We start from the raw sequence: 21,810 nt of genomic DNA, 5'->3' as shown, positions 1-21,810 counted from the left end.
CCCTACAGCTGGCTTTTGGAGCCACCGGACATCGACATCACGGAAAACGATGTAGTCAACAAGACTCTGTTCTTCCTAGGTATTACTTCACTTGACGTATACCGAGTGCCAGTTCTTCTCTACCACGCAAACCACATCGGCAGTCCAGAAGCTCCTGTTTTGCATAGCTTTCCGCATAGCTTTCCGATGCCATCAGCTTGTAGATCAGTGTCTCTCAATATTACTATGTTTCTGAAATGTGCTGCCTCTTTCGTTCTCTGCTTGCTTGTGGGAACCTTTTTATAAAATTCTTCACTATTACAAGATCAGACAGCCTTGTCTTTCATATTGTCAATACACTATCCGAGGCGCTCTACACGCAGCTGATAATCCTCGACTTGGTCTTGTCCTTGGTGCTGAACTAACAGCTATGAGTGAATCCACAAAATCTGCCACTTTAAGAAAATGCACCTAAACAGACCTCCAATGAAATGACAGCCAGCTAGTAAGATAAGATACACCCCTGCACATCTTAACTGTGCACACCTGGGGGTGGTGTACTAGAGATATCTCAAACATACTATTTTTCAAAGTGGCAGATACATCTAACCAGGTAATGGAGATATTCATTTACTATCAGGAATCCAGTTTGAGGATGGAGAAGATGCAGACATACACCTAAACTTCTCTGTGAATGTGATGGAGACCATGTGTGTGTACTTTGGTGATGAGTGGGGCAATGAGGAAGACCATCTGTGGCATAATGATGGGTGCAAGGTAGGTTTGTTTTCAACCAATCTATTTCCCCTTTGATTGCAAAGGACTATCAAGCAACCTCATCAGTTAGCAGTACACCTCGCTATAGCGTTTCCAACTTGCCATGGGTGACCTCACCCTTGACCTTGAAAGATGGTTGTATTTTTGACTGAACAAGTTTATCGAGATTAAACAAAGGCTTACTACTACTACTGCAACCACCACTACTACTACTACTATTACTACTACTACTACTACTACTACTACTACTTTGAACATTTTGAAAAGTTGCCATTCTATGCCTACATTGTAGTAACTGTTGTTTTAACAGTTCCAAGCATTTTCTGTTCTACATCAAAATGTGCTTGTCACTTTACAAAGCATAGTTAAAACTACATGTAAGCTTTGTAAAGTGACAAGCACCTTTTTCATTTATTGTAATCTTAACCTTGCTTCTGCAATGAGTTAACGATAAAAAAACAACCAGTGACTTCTTTTTACGTGTCCCTCCAGCCTGGACCCCTGTCCAACACCACCCACATGCACTGTCGGTGTGACCACCTCACCAAGTTTACTGGTTTGGTGGCTCCAAATCCCATCAACTTTGCTGAAGTGTTTACCAAGGACATACTTCAGGTAGAGCCTTTTACATGCTATATCTGACTCTTTAATCTTTGCTAGTTCTTTAATAATTGTTTGCGTGTACTTGTACAAGGTGCTATTAAGTTACTTTCATTCGTGTATCTCCTAGAACCCCATTGGATTGATCCTGGTCCTGGTGATTTTCCTGTTGTACCTCCTGGCAGTCCTTTGGGCCAGAAAGGCAGACAGGCGGGATCTGACTAAGGTATCATTAATTCTGAATCAGGAAACCATGAATTGACATCTTGCAAACGGTAAACAGCAAAGAGAGTTTTGTAAAGGCATTTGAAAATTAGAAATTTTAAGACATCAAAGGAGAAATATTCTATTTTCTAAGACAAAGACAAAATCTAAGATGTTTTGTCTTCTGGTTTTCCTGAAGGTCGGTGTTGCTCCACCCCAAGGTCACACCTTGAACCCTGACCCCTGGTGTCAGTATGTCGTCACTCTGTACACAGGATTTAAAGGTGGTGCTGGGACAACAGCGTCGGTCAGATTTTGTTTCTTCCTTTTGTTTAAACACCCACTTTGCATCAGTATCTCATCTCATCTATCCCTAACTCTAACATTGAGGCACAACAGAAAATCTGACAACCAGTTTTCTCCACCCTTCTTGGTTTTCTACAACGTTATTAACATGTCAGTTAGAGTCATGCTGATCCATTCTCTGATATTATCCACCCATTTTTCTGTTACCTAACAGCTCTTTCTTCTTCCCTGGACTGTTCTTTGCATGGTACTTTTTGCACTTGACTGTGACACCTGGCCACACCACTTTGTTTCTTTACAGTGGTTAGGAGGTCTTTGTATTGACCAAATGAATGTTTTGCTTTACTCTGTTCTATGGGCATTAGTTTAGCTATTATCAAGTCAACTGAGTACCACTAGTCTCATTTGTAGGTATGGATTAATCTGTTTGGAGACTATGGACGGACAGGACCGATCGCACTGCAAGACGAGAACCGTCCACTGTTTGAAGAGGGCAGCGTGGACTCCTTCCTGGTGTCGTCACAGAACATCATCGGGATGATTCATGTTGTCCATATTTGGCATGACAACACGGGCTACAGCCCGGAATGGTAAGATCTGACATTTGATTTTAAAGTCTTAAGTCTGAGAAGCATTCAGCCCAAAGTGTGATGAACTGCCACCTTGTCATTTTGTACTATTCTGTTTTAATTCCTGTGCAGGTACCTGAGTCAGATTGTGGTTCAGGAGAAGGGTACAAACAGGATTGTCTACTTCTTGTGCAACAGGTAATTTATCCTCCCCAGTACTAGTAGTTACAAAATGTAAATGATATGTCTACTTGTGGTTTTCAAAACATTGCTACAGAAATACGTGCATTAAATAATATGTTAACTGTCAAGGTTATTAACAAGGTTCCAGTATTACTAAGTTTTTCTAAAAATCTAAACTTGATTTTCCCAGCTGGTTTGCTGTTGGAGAGGGTGATGGGAAGATTGAACGTCTCATCCCTGTAGCCAGCCCTGAGGAGATGACAGAATTTGTGAATCTTTTCCGGTCCAAGACATCGAGGTAAAGGCAACATGTACATTGTTGTACCTATACTGCAGCACTTAACTTAGTTTTTCAGGCTGAGCTCCTGATCCAACCAAACTTGAAAGTGTTGTCCACTGCATGTCCCTACATTGTATATTGCACCTACATGACATTGTATAATGCCATATACATAGTCCTGCTCATTTTACTATTCCCTTTTCAAACCTTTATGTTACCATCTTTCATGCAGTACATGCCCTACTGTATACTCTTCTGGAATTATTTCAACTGCAAACTTATACACTGAGAAATCCCTGCAAAAATATATGAATTTAAGTATTCTATGGTAACCACTATGTTTAGAGACGTAAACGACAGCCACCTGTGGTTCTCAGTGAAAGGCCGTCCTGCCCGGAGTCCGTTCACCCGTGTCCAGCGCCTGTCCTGCTGCCTGACGCTCCTGTACAGCACCATGGTCACCAACATCATGTTCTTCGGACAAGGAGACAACTTCGACCCTCCAGACAAGATCCAGATTGCAGGGATTGAAATGAATCCACCAATTGATCTCCCTAAAGTATGACAGTAATACTGTAACTGTATAACTGGTCCTGGTCAAGTTCATAGACAAATTTTCATTTAAAGAAATATGACAACAATGATTAAAAAAGCCATCTTCAACTTGAAAGCCTTTCTCAGTTATCTTATTCAGAATTTCTTGATATAATGAAACCTTGAGTCAAGAAACTTGAGATTTGTATGCAAGTTCTAAACAATTGATTTCAGTTTCCTTGTGACATTATTTGTATCATGGCAAATGTGCTTATTGTTTGAAATTCATCTTGTACCTGTTGCCAGGATTAAGCATTTGTACCTGTCTGTCTGTCCTACAGCTGATGATCAGTTTGCAGAGTGCTGCCATCATCATGCCTGTCAACATCCTCATTGTCTTCTTCTTTAGGCACTCCCGTAGGAAACCATCCAAGAAGAGGAAGAACAATCATTGTAGTACTTGTACGTACAAGTTTCATGATCTTGATGATTGTGGATTGCATGTAAGTTTATTTGAAACAGACGTAGAGAGAGTACGGGATATTTGGTTACATGTACAGTTGGCTGACAGGGAGCATGAAGCGTGAAGTTGATCAAGCACTTGCTGGGTTGGACTAAGTGGTCGGTACAATCACACATACAACCCCCTCCACAGTTCCAATACATTCACAAGCCAAAAAAATTTCAAGGAGTTAGATGATTTTCTGAATAGACACAGTCAAGCTACATTTAACATACGGTACAAATAGGTTGACACTAAAGATTATCTATAAAAGAAATACTGTTATACCATCAGCTGCTGCAGAAGAAGGTGCAACAATGTCTGAGAAGCACCAGTCCTGGATGCTAGCAGCAGCTGAGCCTGTGGACAAGAAGAAAACATTCAACAACCAGAAAACATTCTTCTCCACATCACCATCTACCCAGGCTTCTGCACAAGAACCCATCTTGATGTATTCCTTAGGACTAGAGAGGACATTTAATTTGAACTCAAAGTGAGCTACTCAATCATGATCATTTTCATTATAGAGAATATATTAGACTATGTATTAGACTTAATCAGATGGAATCTGATATCAGCATCAAGGAATGTTTCTCAGATACAATCAAAACTGTTCAGACTAAATCAGATTAGCACCTGGCCTATGTTTGCACTTATTGGTGTCTGCTTCTGTCAGTTATTAATTTATTAGAATCATGAAGTTGTTGACCTCTGCACATGTTTTTACACAGATCATTGCTAGCCAACAAAAGCCCATCCAAGAAATCTAAAGAGAAAACATCCAAGAAGTATGAAGATAATAAAAGTTTTAAAAGTCGTGATTCCCAGAAAGAACAACATAAGGAAGAGGAAGGAGGTGTGCGGTGGTGGGCTATATGCACTGGTGAGTCTCCTGACACATTGTACCTGGCTAGTATAATCTTGGCCAAAATTATTGTCAGACCAAGAACTCATAGTGTTATCATGAAAGTTCATCTGTGTTGGTAGTAATCATAGTAAAAGGTTGAACTTTATTCCAACACACAATTGTACAGGGATCAAATTTTCAGCGACCACTGTCGCCTTCATCAGGATAATTAATGACCAATCACTTCACAACGTGATCTCGCGAGAATTACGGTTTACAAACACGTGACCTTATTCACACGAGATTTTACTGATACGTGACATAAGCAATTGATCAAAAATGTTGTAGGTGCCAATGGCTGGTTTTCATAATGAAAGAAAATCCTGAACCTCTGTAATTTGGACCGTAATCTATCAGTGAAGAATCCAGAGCTCCTATTGGTAGTTCTGAGAATAGTTTGAATTAGTTGTATTGACCAATTAGTCCCTAACAGCAAGAGAATGAATGTGTAACACACGGTACTGTCTGTCACAACAGGCTGGCTGCTGGTGTGGTCGGCTAGTTTTGTTGCAGCCTTCTTCACCGTGCTGTACACACTGTCATTTGGGAGGCCAAAGGCAGAAGCCTGGTGCATCGCCTTTGTCACATCCTTCCTGTCAGACATCATTGTGATTCAACCGGTCAAACTAGTCGTTGTGGCAGTGGTCTTTGCTCTCTTCATCAAGGTGATGATTTTGATGCAAGATATAACATAATACATGATTCTACCAGGTCACAAACATCTGCCATTCTGAAAAATGCATCAAAAGAGATCTCCAATACAAAATCTCCTGGTATAATGCTGCACTAGAGATCTGTCAAATGCACACATAAAAATTGTTAATATATGATATACATTTTTGGCTGTGTTTGAATGGTGTTCAGCACCAAGGACAGGTGTTTTTTTGTGGATGGTGTTCAACACCAAAGATAAGTTGAATATGTTTGTGTATATGTTCACAACCTGTTTGTGTGTGGATAGTGTTCAGCACCAAGGGCAGGTGTGACCAGGCCTGTAAAAGTTAGTGTTGTGTCTATGATGCATGTGTCTTACATGTGTCTCCATTTGTTGTGTTGCAGTCACCAGTCACAGAGGAAGACCCTGCACCTTCTCCTCTGCACAAGACTGAAGAGTACCTCCCTACCAAAAGAGACAGGGTAGGAGCATATCTTCAGCATCAAGGATGCGTTCTCAAACATAACTTCTAGTAGCTTTTCCTAGTGATGAGAGAAAAAAGTTGTTGAATTGATTTCCCAACTGTGTGGGTGTTCTCTCAATTTTTGTATTGAAGTATTTTGTGTCCTCCCCACAGATGCCAGTGGTGACACTGCCCCCTGGAAAAGCAGAGCTCTCAGAGGCAAGGCTGAAGAAACTGGAGGATAAGAAAAGGCGCAGTGCAATTATTGAGGTTCTCTTCTGTTTTTTGCTTGGTGCTCACTTACATGTAGAATAAGTAGAAAAATAAGCATGCTCCACTTTGGGCTACACACATTATGTATTATTTAATGCCTGAAATGTATGTTGTGTTATAGGTATGGTTGTTTGTGATCTTCGTGTTGGTGGTGACGATGATTGCCTACAATGAAAAAGATCCCATGGCTTTTCACATGAACGAGTCAGTCAGAAACTCACTTCTTCACGAGACAGAGGAACTCACATTCGAGGAGGTAAGAACAATCAACATCCTACATGCATTTTACTCAGTGGATATCATTTCAGCACTAAGGACAAGACTACATGTCAATAATTACTATAGAAATGGTTCTCTCATAGTCAAGAGATGGTGGGTTTCATGTGCTGTTTGATAAAATACTTATAACAAGGACACATAAATATGCATGATACCAAGCATCATATCTTTATGTCTAGGTTGCAGATGTGGAGTCATTCTGGACATGGCTGCAGGCTGGACTCCTCCCAACCTTGTATCAGGACTCCTGGTACAACGGCATGGTGAACCCTGCACGGGTCATTATGGGGAACGGGAAGTCCTGGTTAGTGGGGACAGCTGCCATGCGCCAGGTCAGACTGGAGCCTGGTAAGAAATATTTTCTTTCGCTTGTGGAATTTTCCTTCCTAGTAAGTCGTTGTGAAGTTGTTCAAGTGTTCATTCTATTGCATAAAAATGATTTGCTGTTAGTCTTTCTTTCTTGATTGCACTTAGTAACAGTGTTTTAATCTAGTCAATTTACACCACGGTGACATGATAGTATTTTGAGTCATTTACAAATTTATGCACTACTTATAGTACATGTAATGCCAATATATTGACAGATCTGTATTCATTTTGTACAATACAATGCACATTGTATGAGACTTTGAAAACTACATGACTGTATGCTCTTAACAATCCAATGTATGAATGCCTATCAAAAAGTTATATTCCCCTTTATCTCCAGGATTGCCCTGTAATGTGCCTGAGCGAATGCAAACATACGGCACACGTTGTGTCCTGAGCTTCTCCCTGACAGACATGGACGCAGCCAATTACAGCACTGGCTGGCAAAACAGCAGCATTTCAACTGACACCAGATGGGAGATGCTCAAGCCATGGGTGTACACCTTCGCATCTCTCACTGATGGTGAGTCGGGAAAGTGCAGTAAAAGGTCGTTGATCGGAGGAAACTACTGTATGGAACTAGTACTAGTTAAAATATATTTCTGATTAGTATATTGTAGTCTTCATTAGTAAAAGGATTAACTACATATTAGTATTTCGTAAGATCCTTTTGAGAATCAAATCTATGAAGGAATTGAGATGATTTGCCCAAAAGTCAAAATATGCATCAGTGTTTTAAAACATCACTTCAGCAGCAAAAACAGGAAGAAGCATAATTTTTTACTTGCCTACATTGCTAATGTTTACTGTGTTATATTTATTTAGGGTTTCCAACATTTGGTGAGCATGGAACCTACACTGGAGGGGGCTACAGCACAAGTTTGGATCCATCTGTCCGCTTCTCTAACCTAACACAGGAACAGCTCCTGCAGGATGGGGGCTGGCTGGATCAGAACACTCGGGCTGTTATGGTAAGTAACATCATTGTTATACCACATGTCTGCAAGTTTTTCTAATGTTTTAACATCAAACATGTCTGTGTGTGGATGGTGTTCAGCACCAGGGACAGGTACTGTACATGTATGTATTATCTGAAGTGTGTTCAGCACCAGGAATAGGTGTGTTATCAGGCATCAAGAAAGACAAAGCAAGACAAGTGGAACTCTAATGAGGATTATTTCAAAAGTATACAATCTGATATATCTGTACATGTTAATGGTTTCTTTAACTCTGTTCAGGTGGAAACGACCCTGTACAACCCCGATGCCAACCTTTTCTCCGTGGTGACGTTCCTGGTGGAGTTTACCTACTACGGAAACGCCTTCCCCTCAGCCTCGATCTCCACACTTCGCCTCTTCCAGACCTCCCAAATCCTCTTGATAGCCCTGAAGGGTGTCATGGTGCTGTTCCTCTTCATCTTTGTGTACAGAGAAGGTATGTATTGTACACAAAAATAACTGAATTTACCTTATTTGTTAAAGGATACTGAATAATAACCAATACCAAGATGCGCTATAAAAAATTTGTTAGGAATGTGACCACGTGTCCCAGTCATTGGGACTAGCAGAAATTGTCATACAAAGAGTCAAGAGATTAAGAAAGAGTAGGCAATGGAAAAAGTGGGAGACGATATCAGAGAATGGAGCAGCATGACACTTAGGTGGAGAAAACTGGACTGTCAGGTCTTCTTGGGTGCCCCAATCATCAAATAATTAGACTGGGAGATACATTTGTAGATGAGAGCCTCGGTTATTTCTAATTTTTTTTATTCATTCAATTGAGAACTACACTTTGCTAAACAGCTGTCTCAACCGCCTCCCCCCAGGAAAGCAGCTGGTAGCCAGTCCATTTGAGTACCTGCAGGATGTGTGGAACTGGGTGGAGCTTCTCGTCATCCTGGCCGGCTTCTCCACCCTGGCCGTGTACTTCCAGACCCAGTCGGTGATCGACCAGGTCAGTGAACCCGGCAGCCACACCCAGTTCTCGGTGTACCGGCGTGCGGCTGGCTGGGTGGAGGTGTACACGTACGTGACTGCTGCCCTGATCTGCTGTGTCACCCTCAAGCTGGTTCGGCTCATCAGGTTCAACAAGGTGACAATAAATCATTGCTATCATAATGGTTCTTTTGATGAATGATGATTAACTGTGTTCTGCAGCACAGTGTAGTCGCTGTATCAACCTCGGGCTGCAATCAGACTTCCATTTCGTTCCACTTTGCCAACTTCCCTGCAAGCTGCCTTATGTCTTGGAGTTGCATTGCTTGAATATCTTAGATTTTCCATTCCCTAAAGTTGTGTGGTTACCATATGTTTGGTTGTTTCAAGAGATGTCTCAAACTCAATAACACATTTAGAAAGCAAAAATATTCCTACCAGCACTGGCAGCAGTATTTCAAACATGTTAAACACAATAATTATTATGAGATTTATTATTTGCACATGTATGTTAACCACAGGTTGTGCAGGTCCTGTTTGGCACCATCAGTACGTCCTTCAAACCACTGACTGGCTTCATGATGGTCGTGGCTATTATACTGATGGCGTACACTCAGGTATTCATTATCATTTGTTTGTTGTTGTTTTTTTAAAGAAAATAATTTCAAGCACCCTTCCTCAAGAAACTGACTCACCTAAATCAGTTATGTACACTGTGCCTGTTTCTGTATCGTTATACTTATAGCCACACTCAGGCATAACACAACAGCTTTGTAGGTACACAGCACAGCAACAGCTGGGTACTCTACAGTAACTGGAGCTTTGTCAATAAATGAAAATAAATCTGTAAGGAATGACGCCATGTACATTTGTTGTGTGTTCTTCAGATGGGCAGCCTGTTGTTTGGGGCTAACCTGCAGACCTACAGCAGCATCGGCAGCAGTCTGGCCTCCATCTGCCTCATGACCATCGGCAGTTTTGACACAGCAGAGCTGACAGAAGTGTCGTGGATCTATGGCCCCATCTTCTTCTTCCTTTTTCAGGTGATGAGTGGGCCCTTATTTGCCCTTATTTGTTTAATTGACAGGGGTTGTAATTTAGTTAATAAATGATACTACTTTCCCTGTCCTTGGTGCTGAAAAACTACCACATCTACATTACTGCCTGTCCTTGGTGCTAAAAAAAACTACCACACAGACACTACTGTCCTTGTCCCTGCCCTTGGTGCTGGAAAACTACCACACTGACATTATTGCTTGTCCTTGGTGCTAAAAAAAACTACCACACAGACACTACTGTCCCTGTCCTTGGTGCTGAAAAACTACCACATCGACATTACTGCTTGTCCTTGGAGCTAAAAAAGCTACCACACAGACACTACTGTCCCTGTCTTTAGTTCTGGAAAACTACCACACAGACACTACTGTCCCTGTCCTTGGTGCTGAAAAACTACCACACAGACACTACTGTCCCTGTCCTTGGTGCTGAAAAACAACCACACAGGCACTTCTGTCCCTGCCTTAAGTGCTTGAAAACTACTACACAGACACTACTGTCCCTGTCCTTGGCTCTGAAAAACTACCACACAGACACTACTGTCCCTGTCTTTAGTGCTAGAAAACTACCACACAGACACTACTGTCCCTGTCTTTAGTGCTGGAAAACTACCACACAGACACTACTGTCCCTGTCCTTAGTGCTGGAAAACTACCACACAGACACTGTCCTTGGTGCTGTATAACTGAAGTATAGCTAACAGATGATAGGTCAAATTTGTTGAGGTATACTTGTCAATGACATTGTCCACATGACATTGTATTGCCGACAGCATCACTGTAACTTTGGTGAAAAACTAATTGTGTTTCAAACACTGCAGAAGTAACTACTCACTGCATGTGGTGTGACTATATATTATATATATTGTTTGTAGGTTACCATGCAGTTTTTCCTGATGACCATGTTCATGGCCATCCTGATGGACACGTACGCGGACGCAAATGTGAACACAGAGGTGCAGAAGTTGAGGATGATGGCGTTCGTGCGCCAACGCGTGAAGAAGCAGGCACGGGAGACCTCCCAGGATACAAGGAGGCACCGAGACAGGTCAAACAGTTATCAAGTGAGCCTGTGGGGAGATCCCGGGGTTTACAGGGAAACATTCAATCATACCAATAATGCCCTGGAGTATGGGAGTAGATTCTGATTTATTCCAAAAGGATTTCTCATAGCCCTCAGGCAGATTTGCGAGTAGTTGACTATATCAACATGTTTATAGAAAAAGAATTTTATTGCACTACATTTGTACACTCAAGAATGTATGGCAAATTGTACATGATATTTATATGGAATAATCTGATATTGCTAATATCTAACAATGCTAAGAGACTAACCTACCTTTATAAATAACTGTCATACTTATACTCTAATAAGTCATAAACAATATGATGATAACTGTATATAGTAAAGGTATAATATTGAGAGCTGTAATGAATTGTATAAATTGGACACTGATATTTACTATCAAATATAAGAACAGGGCATGATAAAAGTATATTAAATGTATGGCAAGGAAATATTTCTGAATCACTTGTTGTTTGCTCTTGTTCATGTACTGCAAATTAACCTTCCTGCTAAGGCAGCTTTTGGCACCAAATTTGTAATGTCATATTATGATTGGTTTGTTCTGGTTAAGATTGTAATACCCATGTCTACATGTATAGAGGTCAAATTTTTACTGGTTCTTGCCAAACTTGACACACCAGGTTACTCATTTGTCATCATCTACATGTACATAACACATGGTGTATACTATTTAGGTAAAATCTTAACATACTTTCACATATTAGTAAATGTCAACATATATCAACTGACACATATTAACTGATTCATGTTGAATTGTTTTAAGTAATTCAATGTTCTATGAGGTACTAACTGACTTGTTTGTGATGTCGTGACATCTTGGACATTTTTCTTGCATGCTTTAACGAATCATTTATTCTCTGTGAGACCACAATCATGATAGTAGAATGGAAGAAGTACAGGGTGTTGTGTAATTTCCTGCATTTGCAGTTTTGATAGCATATTGAGACTCAGTAATCTGTACATATTCAGTGATGGATTGATAACAATATAAGAAATAAGACAACATTCACTCACTAGTAGTACTAGTATGACATTAATAAATTATGCAAAGAATAGAGCAGTGGCTGAAGTCATGTATTACACTGTCCTTGTAGAGGATTTTATGATGCCCGATCTCTACTTTAAAGTGTCCATAATTTGGATACTGTAGCTGCAGTAATTTCTTCAAAACAAAAAGGTTCATATGGGAAGGTTTGTCTCTAGGGGATATCAGATATAGGTGTGTCCTTTCCTACGTACACCTGTGACGCAGTCACCAAGGCAACAACTTTAACTCTCCTGCAGTGAAAGAAAAACATGTCACTCCTAATTTATCATGCTGCATCAGTTTTGTATGTAGTCCCTTAGCATAATGGGTCCCTATTGTCTGCCCATTTCTTCCTCTGTCTGATTCTTTTTTCTTCCACTGTAAATATTGTCTAGACAAGCGGAATAAAGAAAGACACTATAATTCATACAGTATCACAATGCACACTGACAGGTGAAGGCCACTTTATTAGCTTCGCAGTGTTGCTTGATGACACACTTTTAGTTCTGTAGTCTGTTGAGTATGACAGATTCCCAAATTGTACACTCCCACTGTTTCTTTATATATTCTCGAAAACACTTTAAACCATATCTTTAGTAAGCATAATTGGAAGAGGTCATCCAGTATCCATAGTGATGCTGTGCTCAGTTCAGCACAAATACCATAATGTAACATCAACTCTTATAATTCTGCCAAATTCCCTAAGACTGCCACTTTGAGAAAATGGGGTTATCAAATCCCTCTTAAACTGTCTTGGACATCCAGGTATCTGAGGTATACACACCTCGATGATTACTGATACTGCATGAAAATTTTAGTACACAGACTGCATCTCTTTAGATTGAACATTCTTATCTTCTTCAAAAACTTTAAGGTTAATTGTGTAATAGGTACATGTACATGCACCATACATGTACATGTATATAGGGCTTGGCGGTTGTTTAAACGGTTATAAAATTGGGTGTGTATCGCAAAGTTAATTAAATTTGTAGGTACAAAATGTACGTTGGGGCTGGGATGACAAAGGTCTAGCAGCTTTGTGTGGTATTGCAGCAGTGTACATGGGTATGATTTCTCATGTTGTGGACATGCTATGGTCTTCATTTGTGAGTAGGATATACATCGGGTGTTTGGGCAATAGGGACCTAGTGTAGCATTCATTGAAATAGCTGCGGGCCTTTTATGATGGAAATAGACTTAGTCTAGACAGGATTCATAACTTTTGACATTGGTGATGCATTTTCACAATATACTTCTTTGGTAGGTTGGGGTTGGGAATATGAAGTTCAAAATTGATAATGAGCATTCTTGCAGCTTTCTAAGGTACTGCAGTGGCACTTTTGGGTATGATATGTCTGCATACCTGGTAGTACTGTTGTTTGTTCTGAAATATAGCCTGGCATCACGCTCCAGTGGCCAGTCCACTGACGGTTACCATCCCACATCTTGGGGTGGGGGTCAATAACCCTCAGCACATCAAGTAAACACAGGCTCAGCTCCAGAGTTCCTGGAGTATTCTACTTCATGTGCTTAAGTGACAGTTTGAGTGACTGTATGGATAATTGCTTTTATTATAATTGCTATATCTTTTCTACAGATCACGTCAAGCACAACCATGTTGTTTGGTACACACCCATGCGGTGACAAAGGCATCGACCAGCCAGCATTTCTGCAGTCATCAGGGACTCTGAGCTTTTCCTGGTGACTGCTCATTTTGCATCATTGGAAACCTACACTGACATTCCTCGTCATAGCCTATATCAAGGATTGAGAGACAAGATGCTTCATCGCTGGTGCTGCATCGACCTGGACCCTCTACGAAAACATTGGCAATGGCTGTCTGCTTTAGGTATGGATTTTACACCCAGTGATTCTTTTCAAACTGTGTTGATGTCCTAACAACAAAATACCCACCAGTCAGGTGAATTATGATGTAAATCTATAGTGGTCGGTCCCGGCACTACCAATTGATTTCTTTCTTGAAGTATTTTAAGAGCGATACATGTAGTTAACACATCGGAAGACATTAAAAGAAATGATAGGTATTAGTATAACAATTCCCATAAATATATGGGTTAGAAGTATGAGGGCAGATACTGACAATAATGTTCATGTGTATTACTGTATTCTTTGCATTGCTGCAAGCCTGTTTGTTAGAATTCTATCAGCTGATTGAAATAACCAGACTGCTTGTATGTTGGTTCAGGAATTAACACAAACACTAGACAGCCAAAAAAATGTATTGTTTGTACATGTATCTGAGAAAAATAATCAAAATGACACTTGACACTGCAGAAACGTCCTCCATGTCTGAAAGTTGCTAAAAGCACTACTGAATATAGGAAACATTGACATTGTTGCCTTCTGTCATTTTCTTTTCTTTTATGGAGCAGTAATCTTGAGCCTTGCTGTTGGTGTGTATTCCCAACTGTCACCCTGCTACGATGGTTCAGGCAAGATGTGTACGTGCCACGAGGGGACAGACACGGGCGTGCCCTGTACCAACTGTGTGTGTGAGCACCAGAACAGCGATGTCACCAACCTATGTGCATGTGAGTAAGAAGGCTACATGTTTGTTAATGTTTCTAATAAGTTTGCTTACTCATGAAATACAGATCATGTACTCAAATTGGTCTGCTGTCTGCTTTTTATTTATTGATGTCACGAGGGAAGAAGTCAGTGTCAGACAAGATATAAGTCATCAGCATTAATCTTCTCTCTTCTGCCCAATCCTGTAACCAATAGCCAAACTAATCTCCAAGCAGATCCTCTGTTGATAAAGTTCTAACTAAACAGCAAGATAGTACATTATATAATCCATTAGGCATTGGCCACTGTTTGCCATTGGTCAAAAGAAACATGCAAACATGCAAAAGAAAACAATTTGAAATTGATTATCATACATTTGTTTCTCTTTCCCACGCCTAGCTGTCATCTGCCCCACATCCCTCATCCAGCCTTCCTGCCTGGATGATGGTACAACAGTTGTCAGTGCATGCACAGTGGATGCCGTGGTTTTCGAGGGGCTAAGGCCACTGGAAAATCGGTTGGTGTTTCAGGTAAAGCATGCTGTCCCATTCACAAGCCATGTGGCAGCTCAGTGCACCAATGGAAACCCAACCACGACCTGGAAGTGGATGCTGTACAGGTAGGCATGGTTTTGATTGCCAGACTTCAATGAAGTCCAGACATCCAGGAAGAACATTTATTACATAAAAAAAAAAATCAAGTGAGTGAATAATGCTCTGAGACATTTCAGATAGTACCCACTATCCTTCATCTGAGTGATTGAGAACAATTTCAGGACAAGACATAACAAGTATCCGACTTGATATTAAATATGTATTACATGTAGGTTGGATGACCCTGACACTCCTACTCAGATTACTGTGGAGACTGTTCCTGCTCTTGTGATGGATGCAGAAGACTTCACCATCCCTGCTGACACAGTCAGCAGCGGTGTCCTCCTACTTGAGGTAATGTGTACATTGTCTAATATAGATGCTTATGAATAGAAAACACAGGTAAGCCTTAAATATTTACCTGATAATTCCATTTCTATTCATAATTGCATTAGACAATGTATTCAGAACATCACATAACTTGAAGGTTGTTGCCCCAAAAAGCCATGTACCTTGTATACTAGACCTGGTTGTGGTCAGTTGTGGCCAGTTGTGGTGTTATGGCACACCTTTTCTGTTCCTCACAGCTCCAAGTGACGGTGACAGAGACATCAGGAGTTCTGCACACCTACATGGAGCAGACCTGGCTGGAGGCAGTAGAAGAAGCCCTGGTCGCTCACATTGTCGGGGGGACCAGACGTATGGTACACTTCGACGACTACACAGTGGACGCCTGGTACTCCTGGGACCCTGAGGGCAACCTGGGTATCCTCGACTTCAACTACGCATGGACCTACGAAATTCTGCAGCTACCAACAGCTGGTAGTCATTATATTATAATTATATACTTGCAGCTAAACCTACCCAGTTGCCATAATTTATAAATTATGCATTGCTTAAGTAATGTTACCTCCACTAATGTTACCTCCACCAGTTGTCACACAGAAAATTTAAGTCTCTTTTTTATCACACAGTGACGTCAGATGCTTGCACCAGCTACACATCCTTGACTGATGATTGGCGAGACCTCGCCACTGTCTTTGACCATCTTACACCAGGTACAGAACACTGTGATGGAAATGAAAATGCCAATGGGGGTCCCTTCACATGGACAGCCGGTTGGTATCGTTTTGAAGGGGCGGCAGGTAACCACCTGGCTAACACACCTCCAGGCTCCAATTATCGGTTTGTATTTCTCATCTTCTAAGACTTCCTGTAACACTGTCCCATAATATTTTGATAACATTAACTGGCTATATGGCACATCAAATATTATCTGTTCAGTAATCATATGTTATGCTTGACTGTGAAGCTTTCAAATCACAAATTGATTCAATTGTCATAGCTCAATCTTGCTATAAGAAATTATCACATATCATGTAATTCAGCCTGAGGCTGCAATTCATGTATTTTCATCCTGATAAAGCATTCCTCATGTTGTTACCTTGTGCTGATACAGATGCGGCACACGTGCAGGAGTGTGGATGGACGGCCCCCAGCCTGCACTGTCAGAGGGTCCAGTGTGCAGAACAGCATGTGCTGAATGGAACGGCGACACCTGTGCCTTTACCTGGAGGATATTGGCCATGGCTTGTTCCGGATTCTACGTCTACTACCTTCGTCCAGTGGCTTTCTGCCATTTGGGCTACTGCACGGGTGTGTGTTTGATAAGTGTATATTTCCTCCTAACATTAACCTTATAACCTCCATTAAAATTTATCCGCCACGTTACATGTCTCTGCCACTCTGAAAAATTGTCTTTGCAACACCAAGTATGATGTGCATTATACTGGGCTTTGAAGAGCTCTTTGGGTCCATTTTTCAAAGTGGTGGATGTATGTAACCCGGTGGTCAGGTATGTATCTACCATATTTATAATTTTGAAAACTTGTATGTTTGAGAGACCACCAGATGCCACTTGAGGCAGAATCCTGGGGTATTTCACCATTGAGACCAATATAATATGTGAATAATAACGATAATAAAAGTCTATGTAATATATGTATGTTTTCCCAGTGACAATCCCAATCAACATTGAAGCTTCCCCTGCACAGCCCACTCCCATAGGGGACTATGTCTGTGACTTCACCGACGGTGCTGCTGGTCAGCCCCACCTGTATGGTGCTCCGGGAGCCATCATCAAACACACGGTGGAGATCTCCTACCCAGGGCGCCTGCCTGGAACCCACTCCATCATCACAGAACTCGTACCTCCAGGGATCGACTTGTTCATCTTGTAACCATGAACTCTTTTTTCTGCCATGTCTTCTGTTTTTCTGTGATGCTCTTTAATTTCTTGTATCTTTCTTTTCTAACAAAGGAGAGGTAAACTGTAAAATTTATTAAATTACCTTAACGGGTTGTCTGACCACAATTATTTGATCAACTAATTTACTATCTAATCAGTAATTTTGTTTACTTAACAGCATTATTATCTAACAGTTACAACATAGAGTACAGCAACTTTCAATGACATATATTTTATGCCAATCATCTTTCCTCATCACACATTCTTAGACCAGCACAGGGATTATATATCCCAGTAACAGTTTGAGATAGCCCATGTTACACAATCTTTCACTGTCAGGGGCTGATAGTGCCTTCTGTAGGGGCCTGACCAGCAGAAGGGTTGCTAGAAGTGTGATATAGTCAGGCCACAGTTCTAGACTGTGTGGTTTACAAGTTCAGTGACTTAATTCTTAATTGTAAAAAAAAATGTTTGTCCAGCTGCCGTGGAAACTGCAACCATGGGAGAGTTCTAGCATGGTACAACTTCAAACTGGAGGTGGTGACCACCATGGTGGGAAATATCGTCTGGACAGTTCCTGTAGCACCTGCTGGCTTCACTGGTATCAACTGGGCCACAGACACAACAGAAGGGACCGACACTGGACCCACTGTGGAAGTACTGGCCTTCACATTTACAGTGAGTGTGCATGATAATTATGTTCTCAAATTTAGTTTAAGTCAGCTTAAAGTCAGATGTCATTTTCCAATAGATGATGAATTTAGGAAGTAAAAGATGCATACTTTATTACTGCATATTAGTTTAACCTTATCTGTGTCAGTCGCACTCAAACCTTGCCACCTCTGACCTCTGACATGTCATATAACCTTCTTCCTTTTGCCTAACCCCCCGTAACCAAGGAAGAATTGGTAGCCAAAGCCTACTTCAGTGTGCTTAATGTTAACTTAAACAGTGTGGTAAACTGTCACATGGTGCAACACACTCATTTGGGTTGATATGCAAAAGCCTTTCTGAATCAGTAACTGATATCTTTTGAACACTCCTTAAAGGAAGTATTTATTATGGTCACTATGGTTTCTTCAATGTGATTAATATGTAGTTGTTCTAAAACATGTTTAAGTTTCTGTTAGAATAGAAGAAAGTCACAACAAGGCATTGATTGATTATCATGGCCAAATATGTAGTTTACACAATCTATAGGAGGGTAGTTTGCAGTGTTCTTACATATCTATTTACAGAAATTGGGAACCTACACAATGCGTGCAACACTGTTTGTTGGAGGTGTGGCAACCACAAACTACATAGAGTACAGTGCTTACGTTGTGACATTCACCAAGCCCAATGACAATCCCTGTCGGATTGTACCAGCTCTGCCGCTTGTCCTGGAGTCAGCCTGTGTCTCCTGTGATGGTATGTTTACTAGAATAAGTCTAACTTGCTTAAGGCCCTCCTTTGCACAGGATGACAATTGCTGAGCAACTGTTGAGCGACCAATGTTGTATGACCCTATATTTTATAATCGTTGGAAAATGATTACTAGTGTAAAAGTACGATTTAAAAGACAACAAAGACTCAAAATGTGCTTTAAAATTTGTTAGTCTATAAAATTCATTGAGCAATCTGTTAAATATTTGGTTGCTCATCAGTTGCTTAATAGCCTGTAGTGAAAGGAAGTGTGTAGTCCTAAACATTTTGGAGTCTTAAGATTTTTGTAAAGTCTATAGTTTTTATAAAAGTTCACTTAATGTGCCTGCAGAATTTCAGTATGACCTTCACCCACTGACTTACGAGTTCCTGTGGTGGGCAGATGGAATCGCAATGGCTGCTGTTGCCTTCCCAACAACACCTGTCCTCACAACTCCTCCTTATGTAGGCCCTTACACTGGATTGGTAGGTATTGATTATCAATCAGATTTTGTGCTGAATTGATAGAAGATGTTTTGCCAGCAAACTTGAGAGAAAGAGAGATAGAGAGATAGAGATGATATGTGTGCATATGTGTGTATGTGGAAGGTTTTCAGCACTAAGGACAGGTGTGATTGTGTGTTGAAGGTGTTCAGCACCAAGGACAGGTGTGTACTTATTGGTTGAAGGTGTTCAGCAACAAGGACAGATGTGTGTTTATATGTGTAAGGTGTTCAGCACCAAGGACAGTTGTGGTTTTGTGTGTGGAAGGTTGTGTGTGTTCAGCACCAAGGACAGGTTTTTTTCCTGTGTGTGGATGGTTTTCAGCACCAGGGACAGGCATATTTGTGTGGGTGGTTATTATATTATATAAATCATTATGGTAAGAATGTGTTCTCTGTGAGCTGCTAATGGTTTTAGATCATTTATGTACCATCAGCAGTTTACTGCCGATGATTGATTTATAAAGAGAGTTTCTTTTGACTTTGAAATGATAGGATATAAGACATGTCATGTCTCTTGCAGGCTCATTACAGCCTTATAAGTCTCCTGCCTTCTGGCGTGGTGAACTTCAAGGTCAAGGTCACATGTGTGGAGTTTCAGGAACTAGAGGTGGACTTTTCTATTACAGTAAGTTGTATTTATTTTAGACATTTACATGGTACAGTTAAACTAGGTGGCCACCTCTACTCAGTGCTGACTGTAGATTGGTCCAAAAGCAATTGTTTTGTAAAGATTAAACATAAAACCAAAGGCAGCAGGGTTTCTTCACCTCATCAAGTTTGTTTTCCTGAAATGTGTTTATCTGTATGACAGATTGGCCCACCTGCTGATCCTATTGAAGTTTGGGCCCCTCCGCTCCTGGATGGTCCAGACAGCGCTTTCAGCAAGAATCTGGATAGAGGGAACAAAATTGGAGCAGCTGCTCTGGCAACAAGCATTGCGGCAGTGGCAGTGAACATCGGCAAGGGAAATAATGGGCAAGGGGGCGGAGTAGGGCCTGGAATAAAGGACAAGTTAAAACAGGTAAGATGGTATACATAATCCAAATCTGTATATATGTCTGATAAACTACATTTCACACCAGCTCTGAAATGTCAACTAACATAATCCCACCAGGTCACCCTGCCACCCTGAAAAAGTTCAACCCAAGGCAGCCCTGGTATAATGCACTCCTGCATCTCTTAACTGTGTATACCTGGGCAGTGCTTCACTGGAGATACATGATACATGTATCTCAAAGACAAGTGGTAGATAAACATGAATGGAGGTTACATGTGCTTGTAGTTCACAGGTACAGTTACAGTTATGTGACAAAATGTAAAACTAGGAACACTGGGAAATAAAGTTGTAGGTTATCACAAACCTTCGGACACCATGCATACATACATTACGTACATTACCTCTTGTTGTTTGTCCAGCTGTTGGAGAAAGTAATCACCAAACTGGACAACATTGACACCTCCAATGACTATGATGTCCAGTTGGCAACACTGAGAGCCCTGGCAGTGGCTACATCTGTGGGTGATCTACTGACACCTTTAGCAATGGTAAGAACGATGTACATATCCGCTAGAGGAACTCTTAGTGTTACGCTCCTTAGCAGCACCCAACAGGGGAATAGCCACAATCATTTCTTTTCTTTCTTTGTGTGTTCAAAGTTTTCCTATAACATTGCAGGCTCAACAAGGATATTATTTCTGGGTAGGTACATGTAGCATAGAGAAGTGTATTGTTTTGGGTAACTTAGCTGAGCTGTGTCTGTTATTATGTCTGTTGGAGGATGACAGGTCAATAAGTAAGAATCAAGAAATCTAGTATATTTATAAAGTTGAAGGTCACAAAAACCCAGAACACTTCCCAAAGTCTGAAATGTTTGGTTCTGTAATGCAGTGCAAATGTAACGTAATGCAAATGTTACCTTAAAAAACATTTATAACAGGTCTCTGCCTCAAACAAGACCCATTTTGTGGTGAAAGACCTGCATGACCGTGTGGCTGCGGGGACTCCCACAGTTCTCTCTGCTGATGAGGTTGATGTGGCCTGTGGGGCAGCCTTTACCAGTATGTAGTACATACAATGTACTGACTGGGAAACTATGCAATTCCAGTTTTCTGTTGCACTTAAATGGCCTATGTTGATTGATTGACAATGATTTCACTTTCCTTGTGAGTACATACTATAATTTTTTATTAGCCTACGTTTTGTCAGTGATTTGAAGGGAAGTTTCATTAATTTAAAAAATTCTGCCTATTTGCCTCTAGCCATAGCTGGTGCCTTAAAACCAGCTGCAGAAGCAGCCAGGGAAGACCACAACAATGGACTTGTCTACTCAGACGTTCTGGTCGCCGTAAGTGACTTAATCAGTCATGTACATGTTGACTTAACATGTAGAGTCTTAAGTTTCTTTTTCTAATGAAAATGATAAGGAAATAGAGAAAGCTTGATCTGTGTATTGAGTCTGATGAAGAAATGGAATATATATATATATGTATGTATGTATGTATGTATGTATGTATGTATGTATGTATGTATGTATGTATGTATGTATG

General features: G+C 40.8%; 3 protein-coding genes across 3 annotated transcripts in view; all 3 read left to right on the top strand.

Annotated features, from left to right (window-relative positions):
• The first annotated feature begins 54 nt into the window (after positions 1 to 54).
• LOC109485228 (polycystic kidney disease protein 1-like 2) lies at positions 55 to 15,113 on the top strand. The gene is made up of 27 exons (XM_019788675.1): positions 55 to 79; positions 620 to 756; positions 1,249 to 1,371; positions 1,487 to 1,582; positions 1,760 to 1,867; positions 2,278 to 2,456; positions 2,568 to 2,633; positions 2,809 to 2,916; positions 3,244 to 3,457; positions 3,774 to 3,894; positions 4,229 to 4,427; positions 4,666 to 4,817; positions 5,319 to 5,506; positions 5,901 to 5,978; positions 6,134 to 6,229; positions 6,354 to 6,488; positions 6,691 to 6,859; positions 7,221 to 7,403; positions 7,706 to 7,851; positions 8,119 to 8,314; positions 8,706 to 8,971; positions 9,336 to 9,431; positions 9,702 to 9,857; positions 10,745 to 10,933; positions 13,581 to 13,832; positions 14,377 to 14,535; positions 14,912 to 15,113. The coding sequence occupies exons 2-25, from the start codon at positions 679 to 681 to the stop codon at positions 13,686 to 13,688; spliced, it is 3,450 nt and encodes a 1,149-aa protein (XP_019644234.1). The 5' UTR covers positions 55 to 79; positions 620 to 678; the 3' UTR covers positions 13,689 to 13,832; positions 14,377 to 14,535; positions 14,912 to 15,113.
• On the top strand, positions 14,442 to 17,345 carry LOC109485227. The gene is made up of 7 exons (XM_019788674.1): positions 14,442 to 14,535; positions 14,912 to 15,029; positions 15,339 to 15,459; positions 15,693 to 15,927; positions 16,080 to 16,290; positions 16,565 to 16,761; positions 17,122 to 17,345. Exons 1-7 carry the CDS (start codon positions 14,442 to 14,444, stop codon positions 17,343 to 17,345), a joined length of 1,200 nt encoding a protein of 399 aa, XP_019644233.1.
• A 1,775-nt stretch (positions 17,346 to 19,120) lies between these two features.
• LOC109485226 overlaps positions 19,121 to 21,810 on the top strand; it is a 16,395-nt gene continuing 13,705 nt past the window's right edge. Inside the window, exons 1-6 of the mRNA XM_019788673.1 lie at positions 19,121 to 19,243; positions 19,784 to 19,888; positions 20,075 to 20,284; positions 20,680 to 20,808; positions 21,201 to 21,321; positions 21,523 to 21,608. Coding sequence (XP_019644232.1) covers positions 19,172 to 19,243; positions 19,784 to 19,888; positions 20,075 to 20,284; positions 20,680 to 20,808; positions 21,201 to 21,321; positions 21,523 to 21,608 — 723 coding nt within the window. The 5' untranslated portion in view covers positions 19,121 to 19,171. The remainder of the gene's footprint in view (positions 19,244 to 19,783; positions 19,889 to 20,074; positions 20,285 to 20,679; positions 20,809 to 21,200; positions 21,322 to 21,522; positions 21,609 to 21,810) is intronic.

This window comes from Branchiostoma belcheri, unplaced genomic scaffold, assembly GCF_001625305.1.
Source record: "Branchiostoma belcheri isolate BF01 breed outbred unplaced genomic scaffold, Haploidv18h27 scaffold74, whole genome shotgun sequence".
Taxonomy (NCBI): domain Eukaryota; kingdom Metazoa; phylum Chordata; class Leptocardii; order Amphioxiformes; family Branchiostomatidae; genus Branchiostoma; species Branchiostoma belcheri.
This window is presented reverse-complemented; position numbering and strand designations above follow the sequence as displayed.

Excerpts from the sequence above, each read along its gene's own strand:
- LOC109485228 (XM_019788675.1), top strand. The coding sequence starts at position 679 with ATGGAGACCATGTGTGTGTACTTTGGTGATGAGTGGGGCAATGAGGAA. Across the intron at positions 3,895-4,228 it reads GAACAATCATTGTAGTACTT|CTGCTGCAGAAGAAGGTGCA; the intron begins GTACGTACAAGT and ends TTATACCATCAG. Across the intron at positions 7,404-7,705 it reads CTTCGCATCTCTCACTGATG|GGTTTCCAACATTTGGTGAG; the intron begins GTGAGTCGGGAA and ends ATATTTATTTAG.
- LOC109485227 (XM_019788674.1), top strand. The coding sequence starts at position 14,442 with ATGTGTACGTGCCACGAGGGGACAGACACGGGCGTGCCCTGTACCAAC. Across the intron at positions 16,291-16,564 it reads CCTCCAGGCTCCAATTATCG|ATGCGGCACACGTGCAGGAG; the intron begins GTTTGTATTTCT and ends GTGCTGATACAG. Across the intron at positions 16,762-17,121 it reads CCATTTGGGCTACTGCACGG|TGACAATCCCAATCAACATT; the intron begins GTGTGTGTTTGA and ends ATGTTTTCCCAG.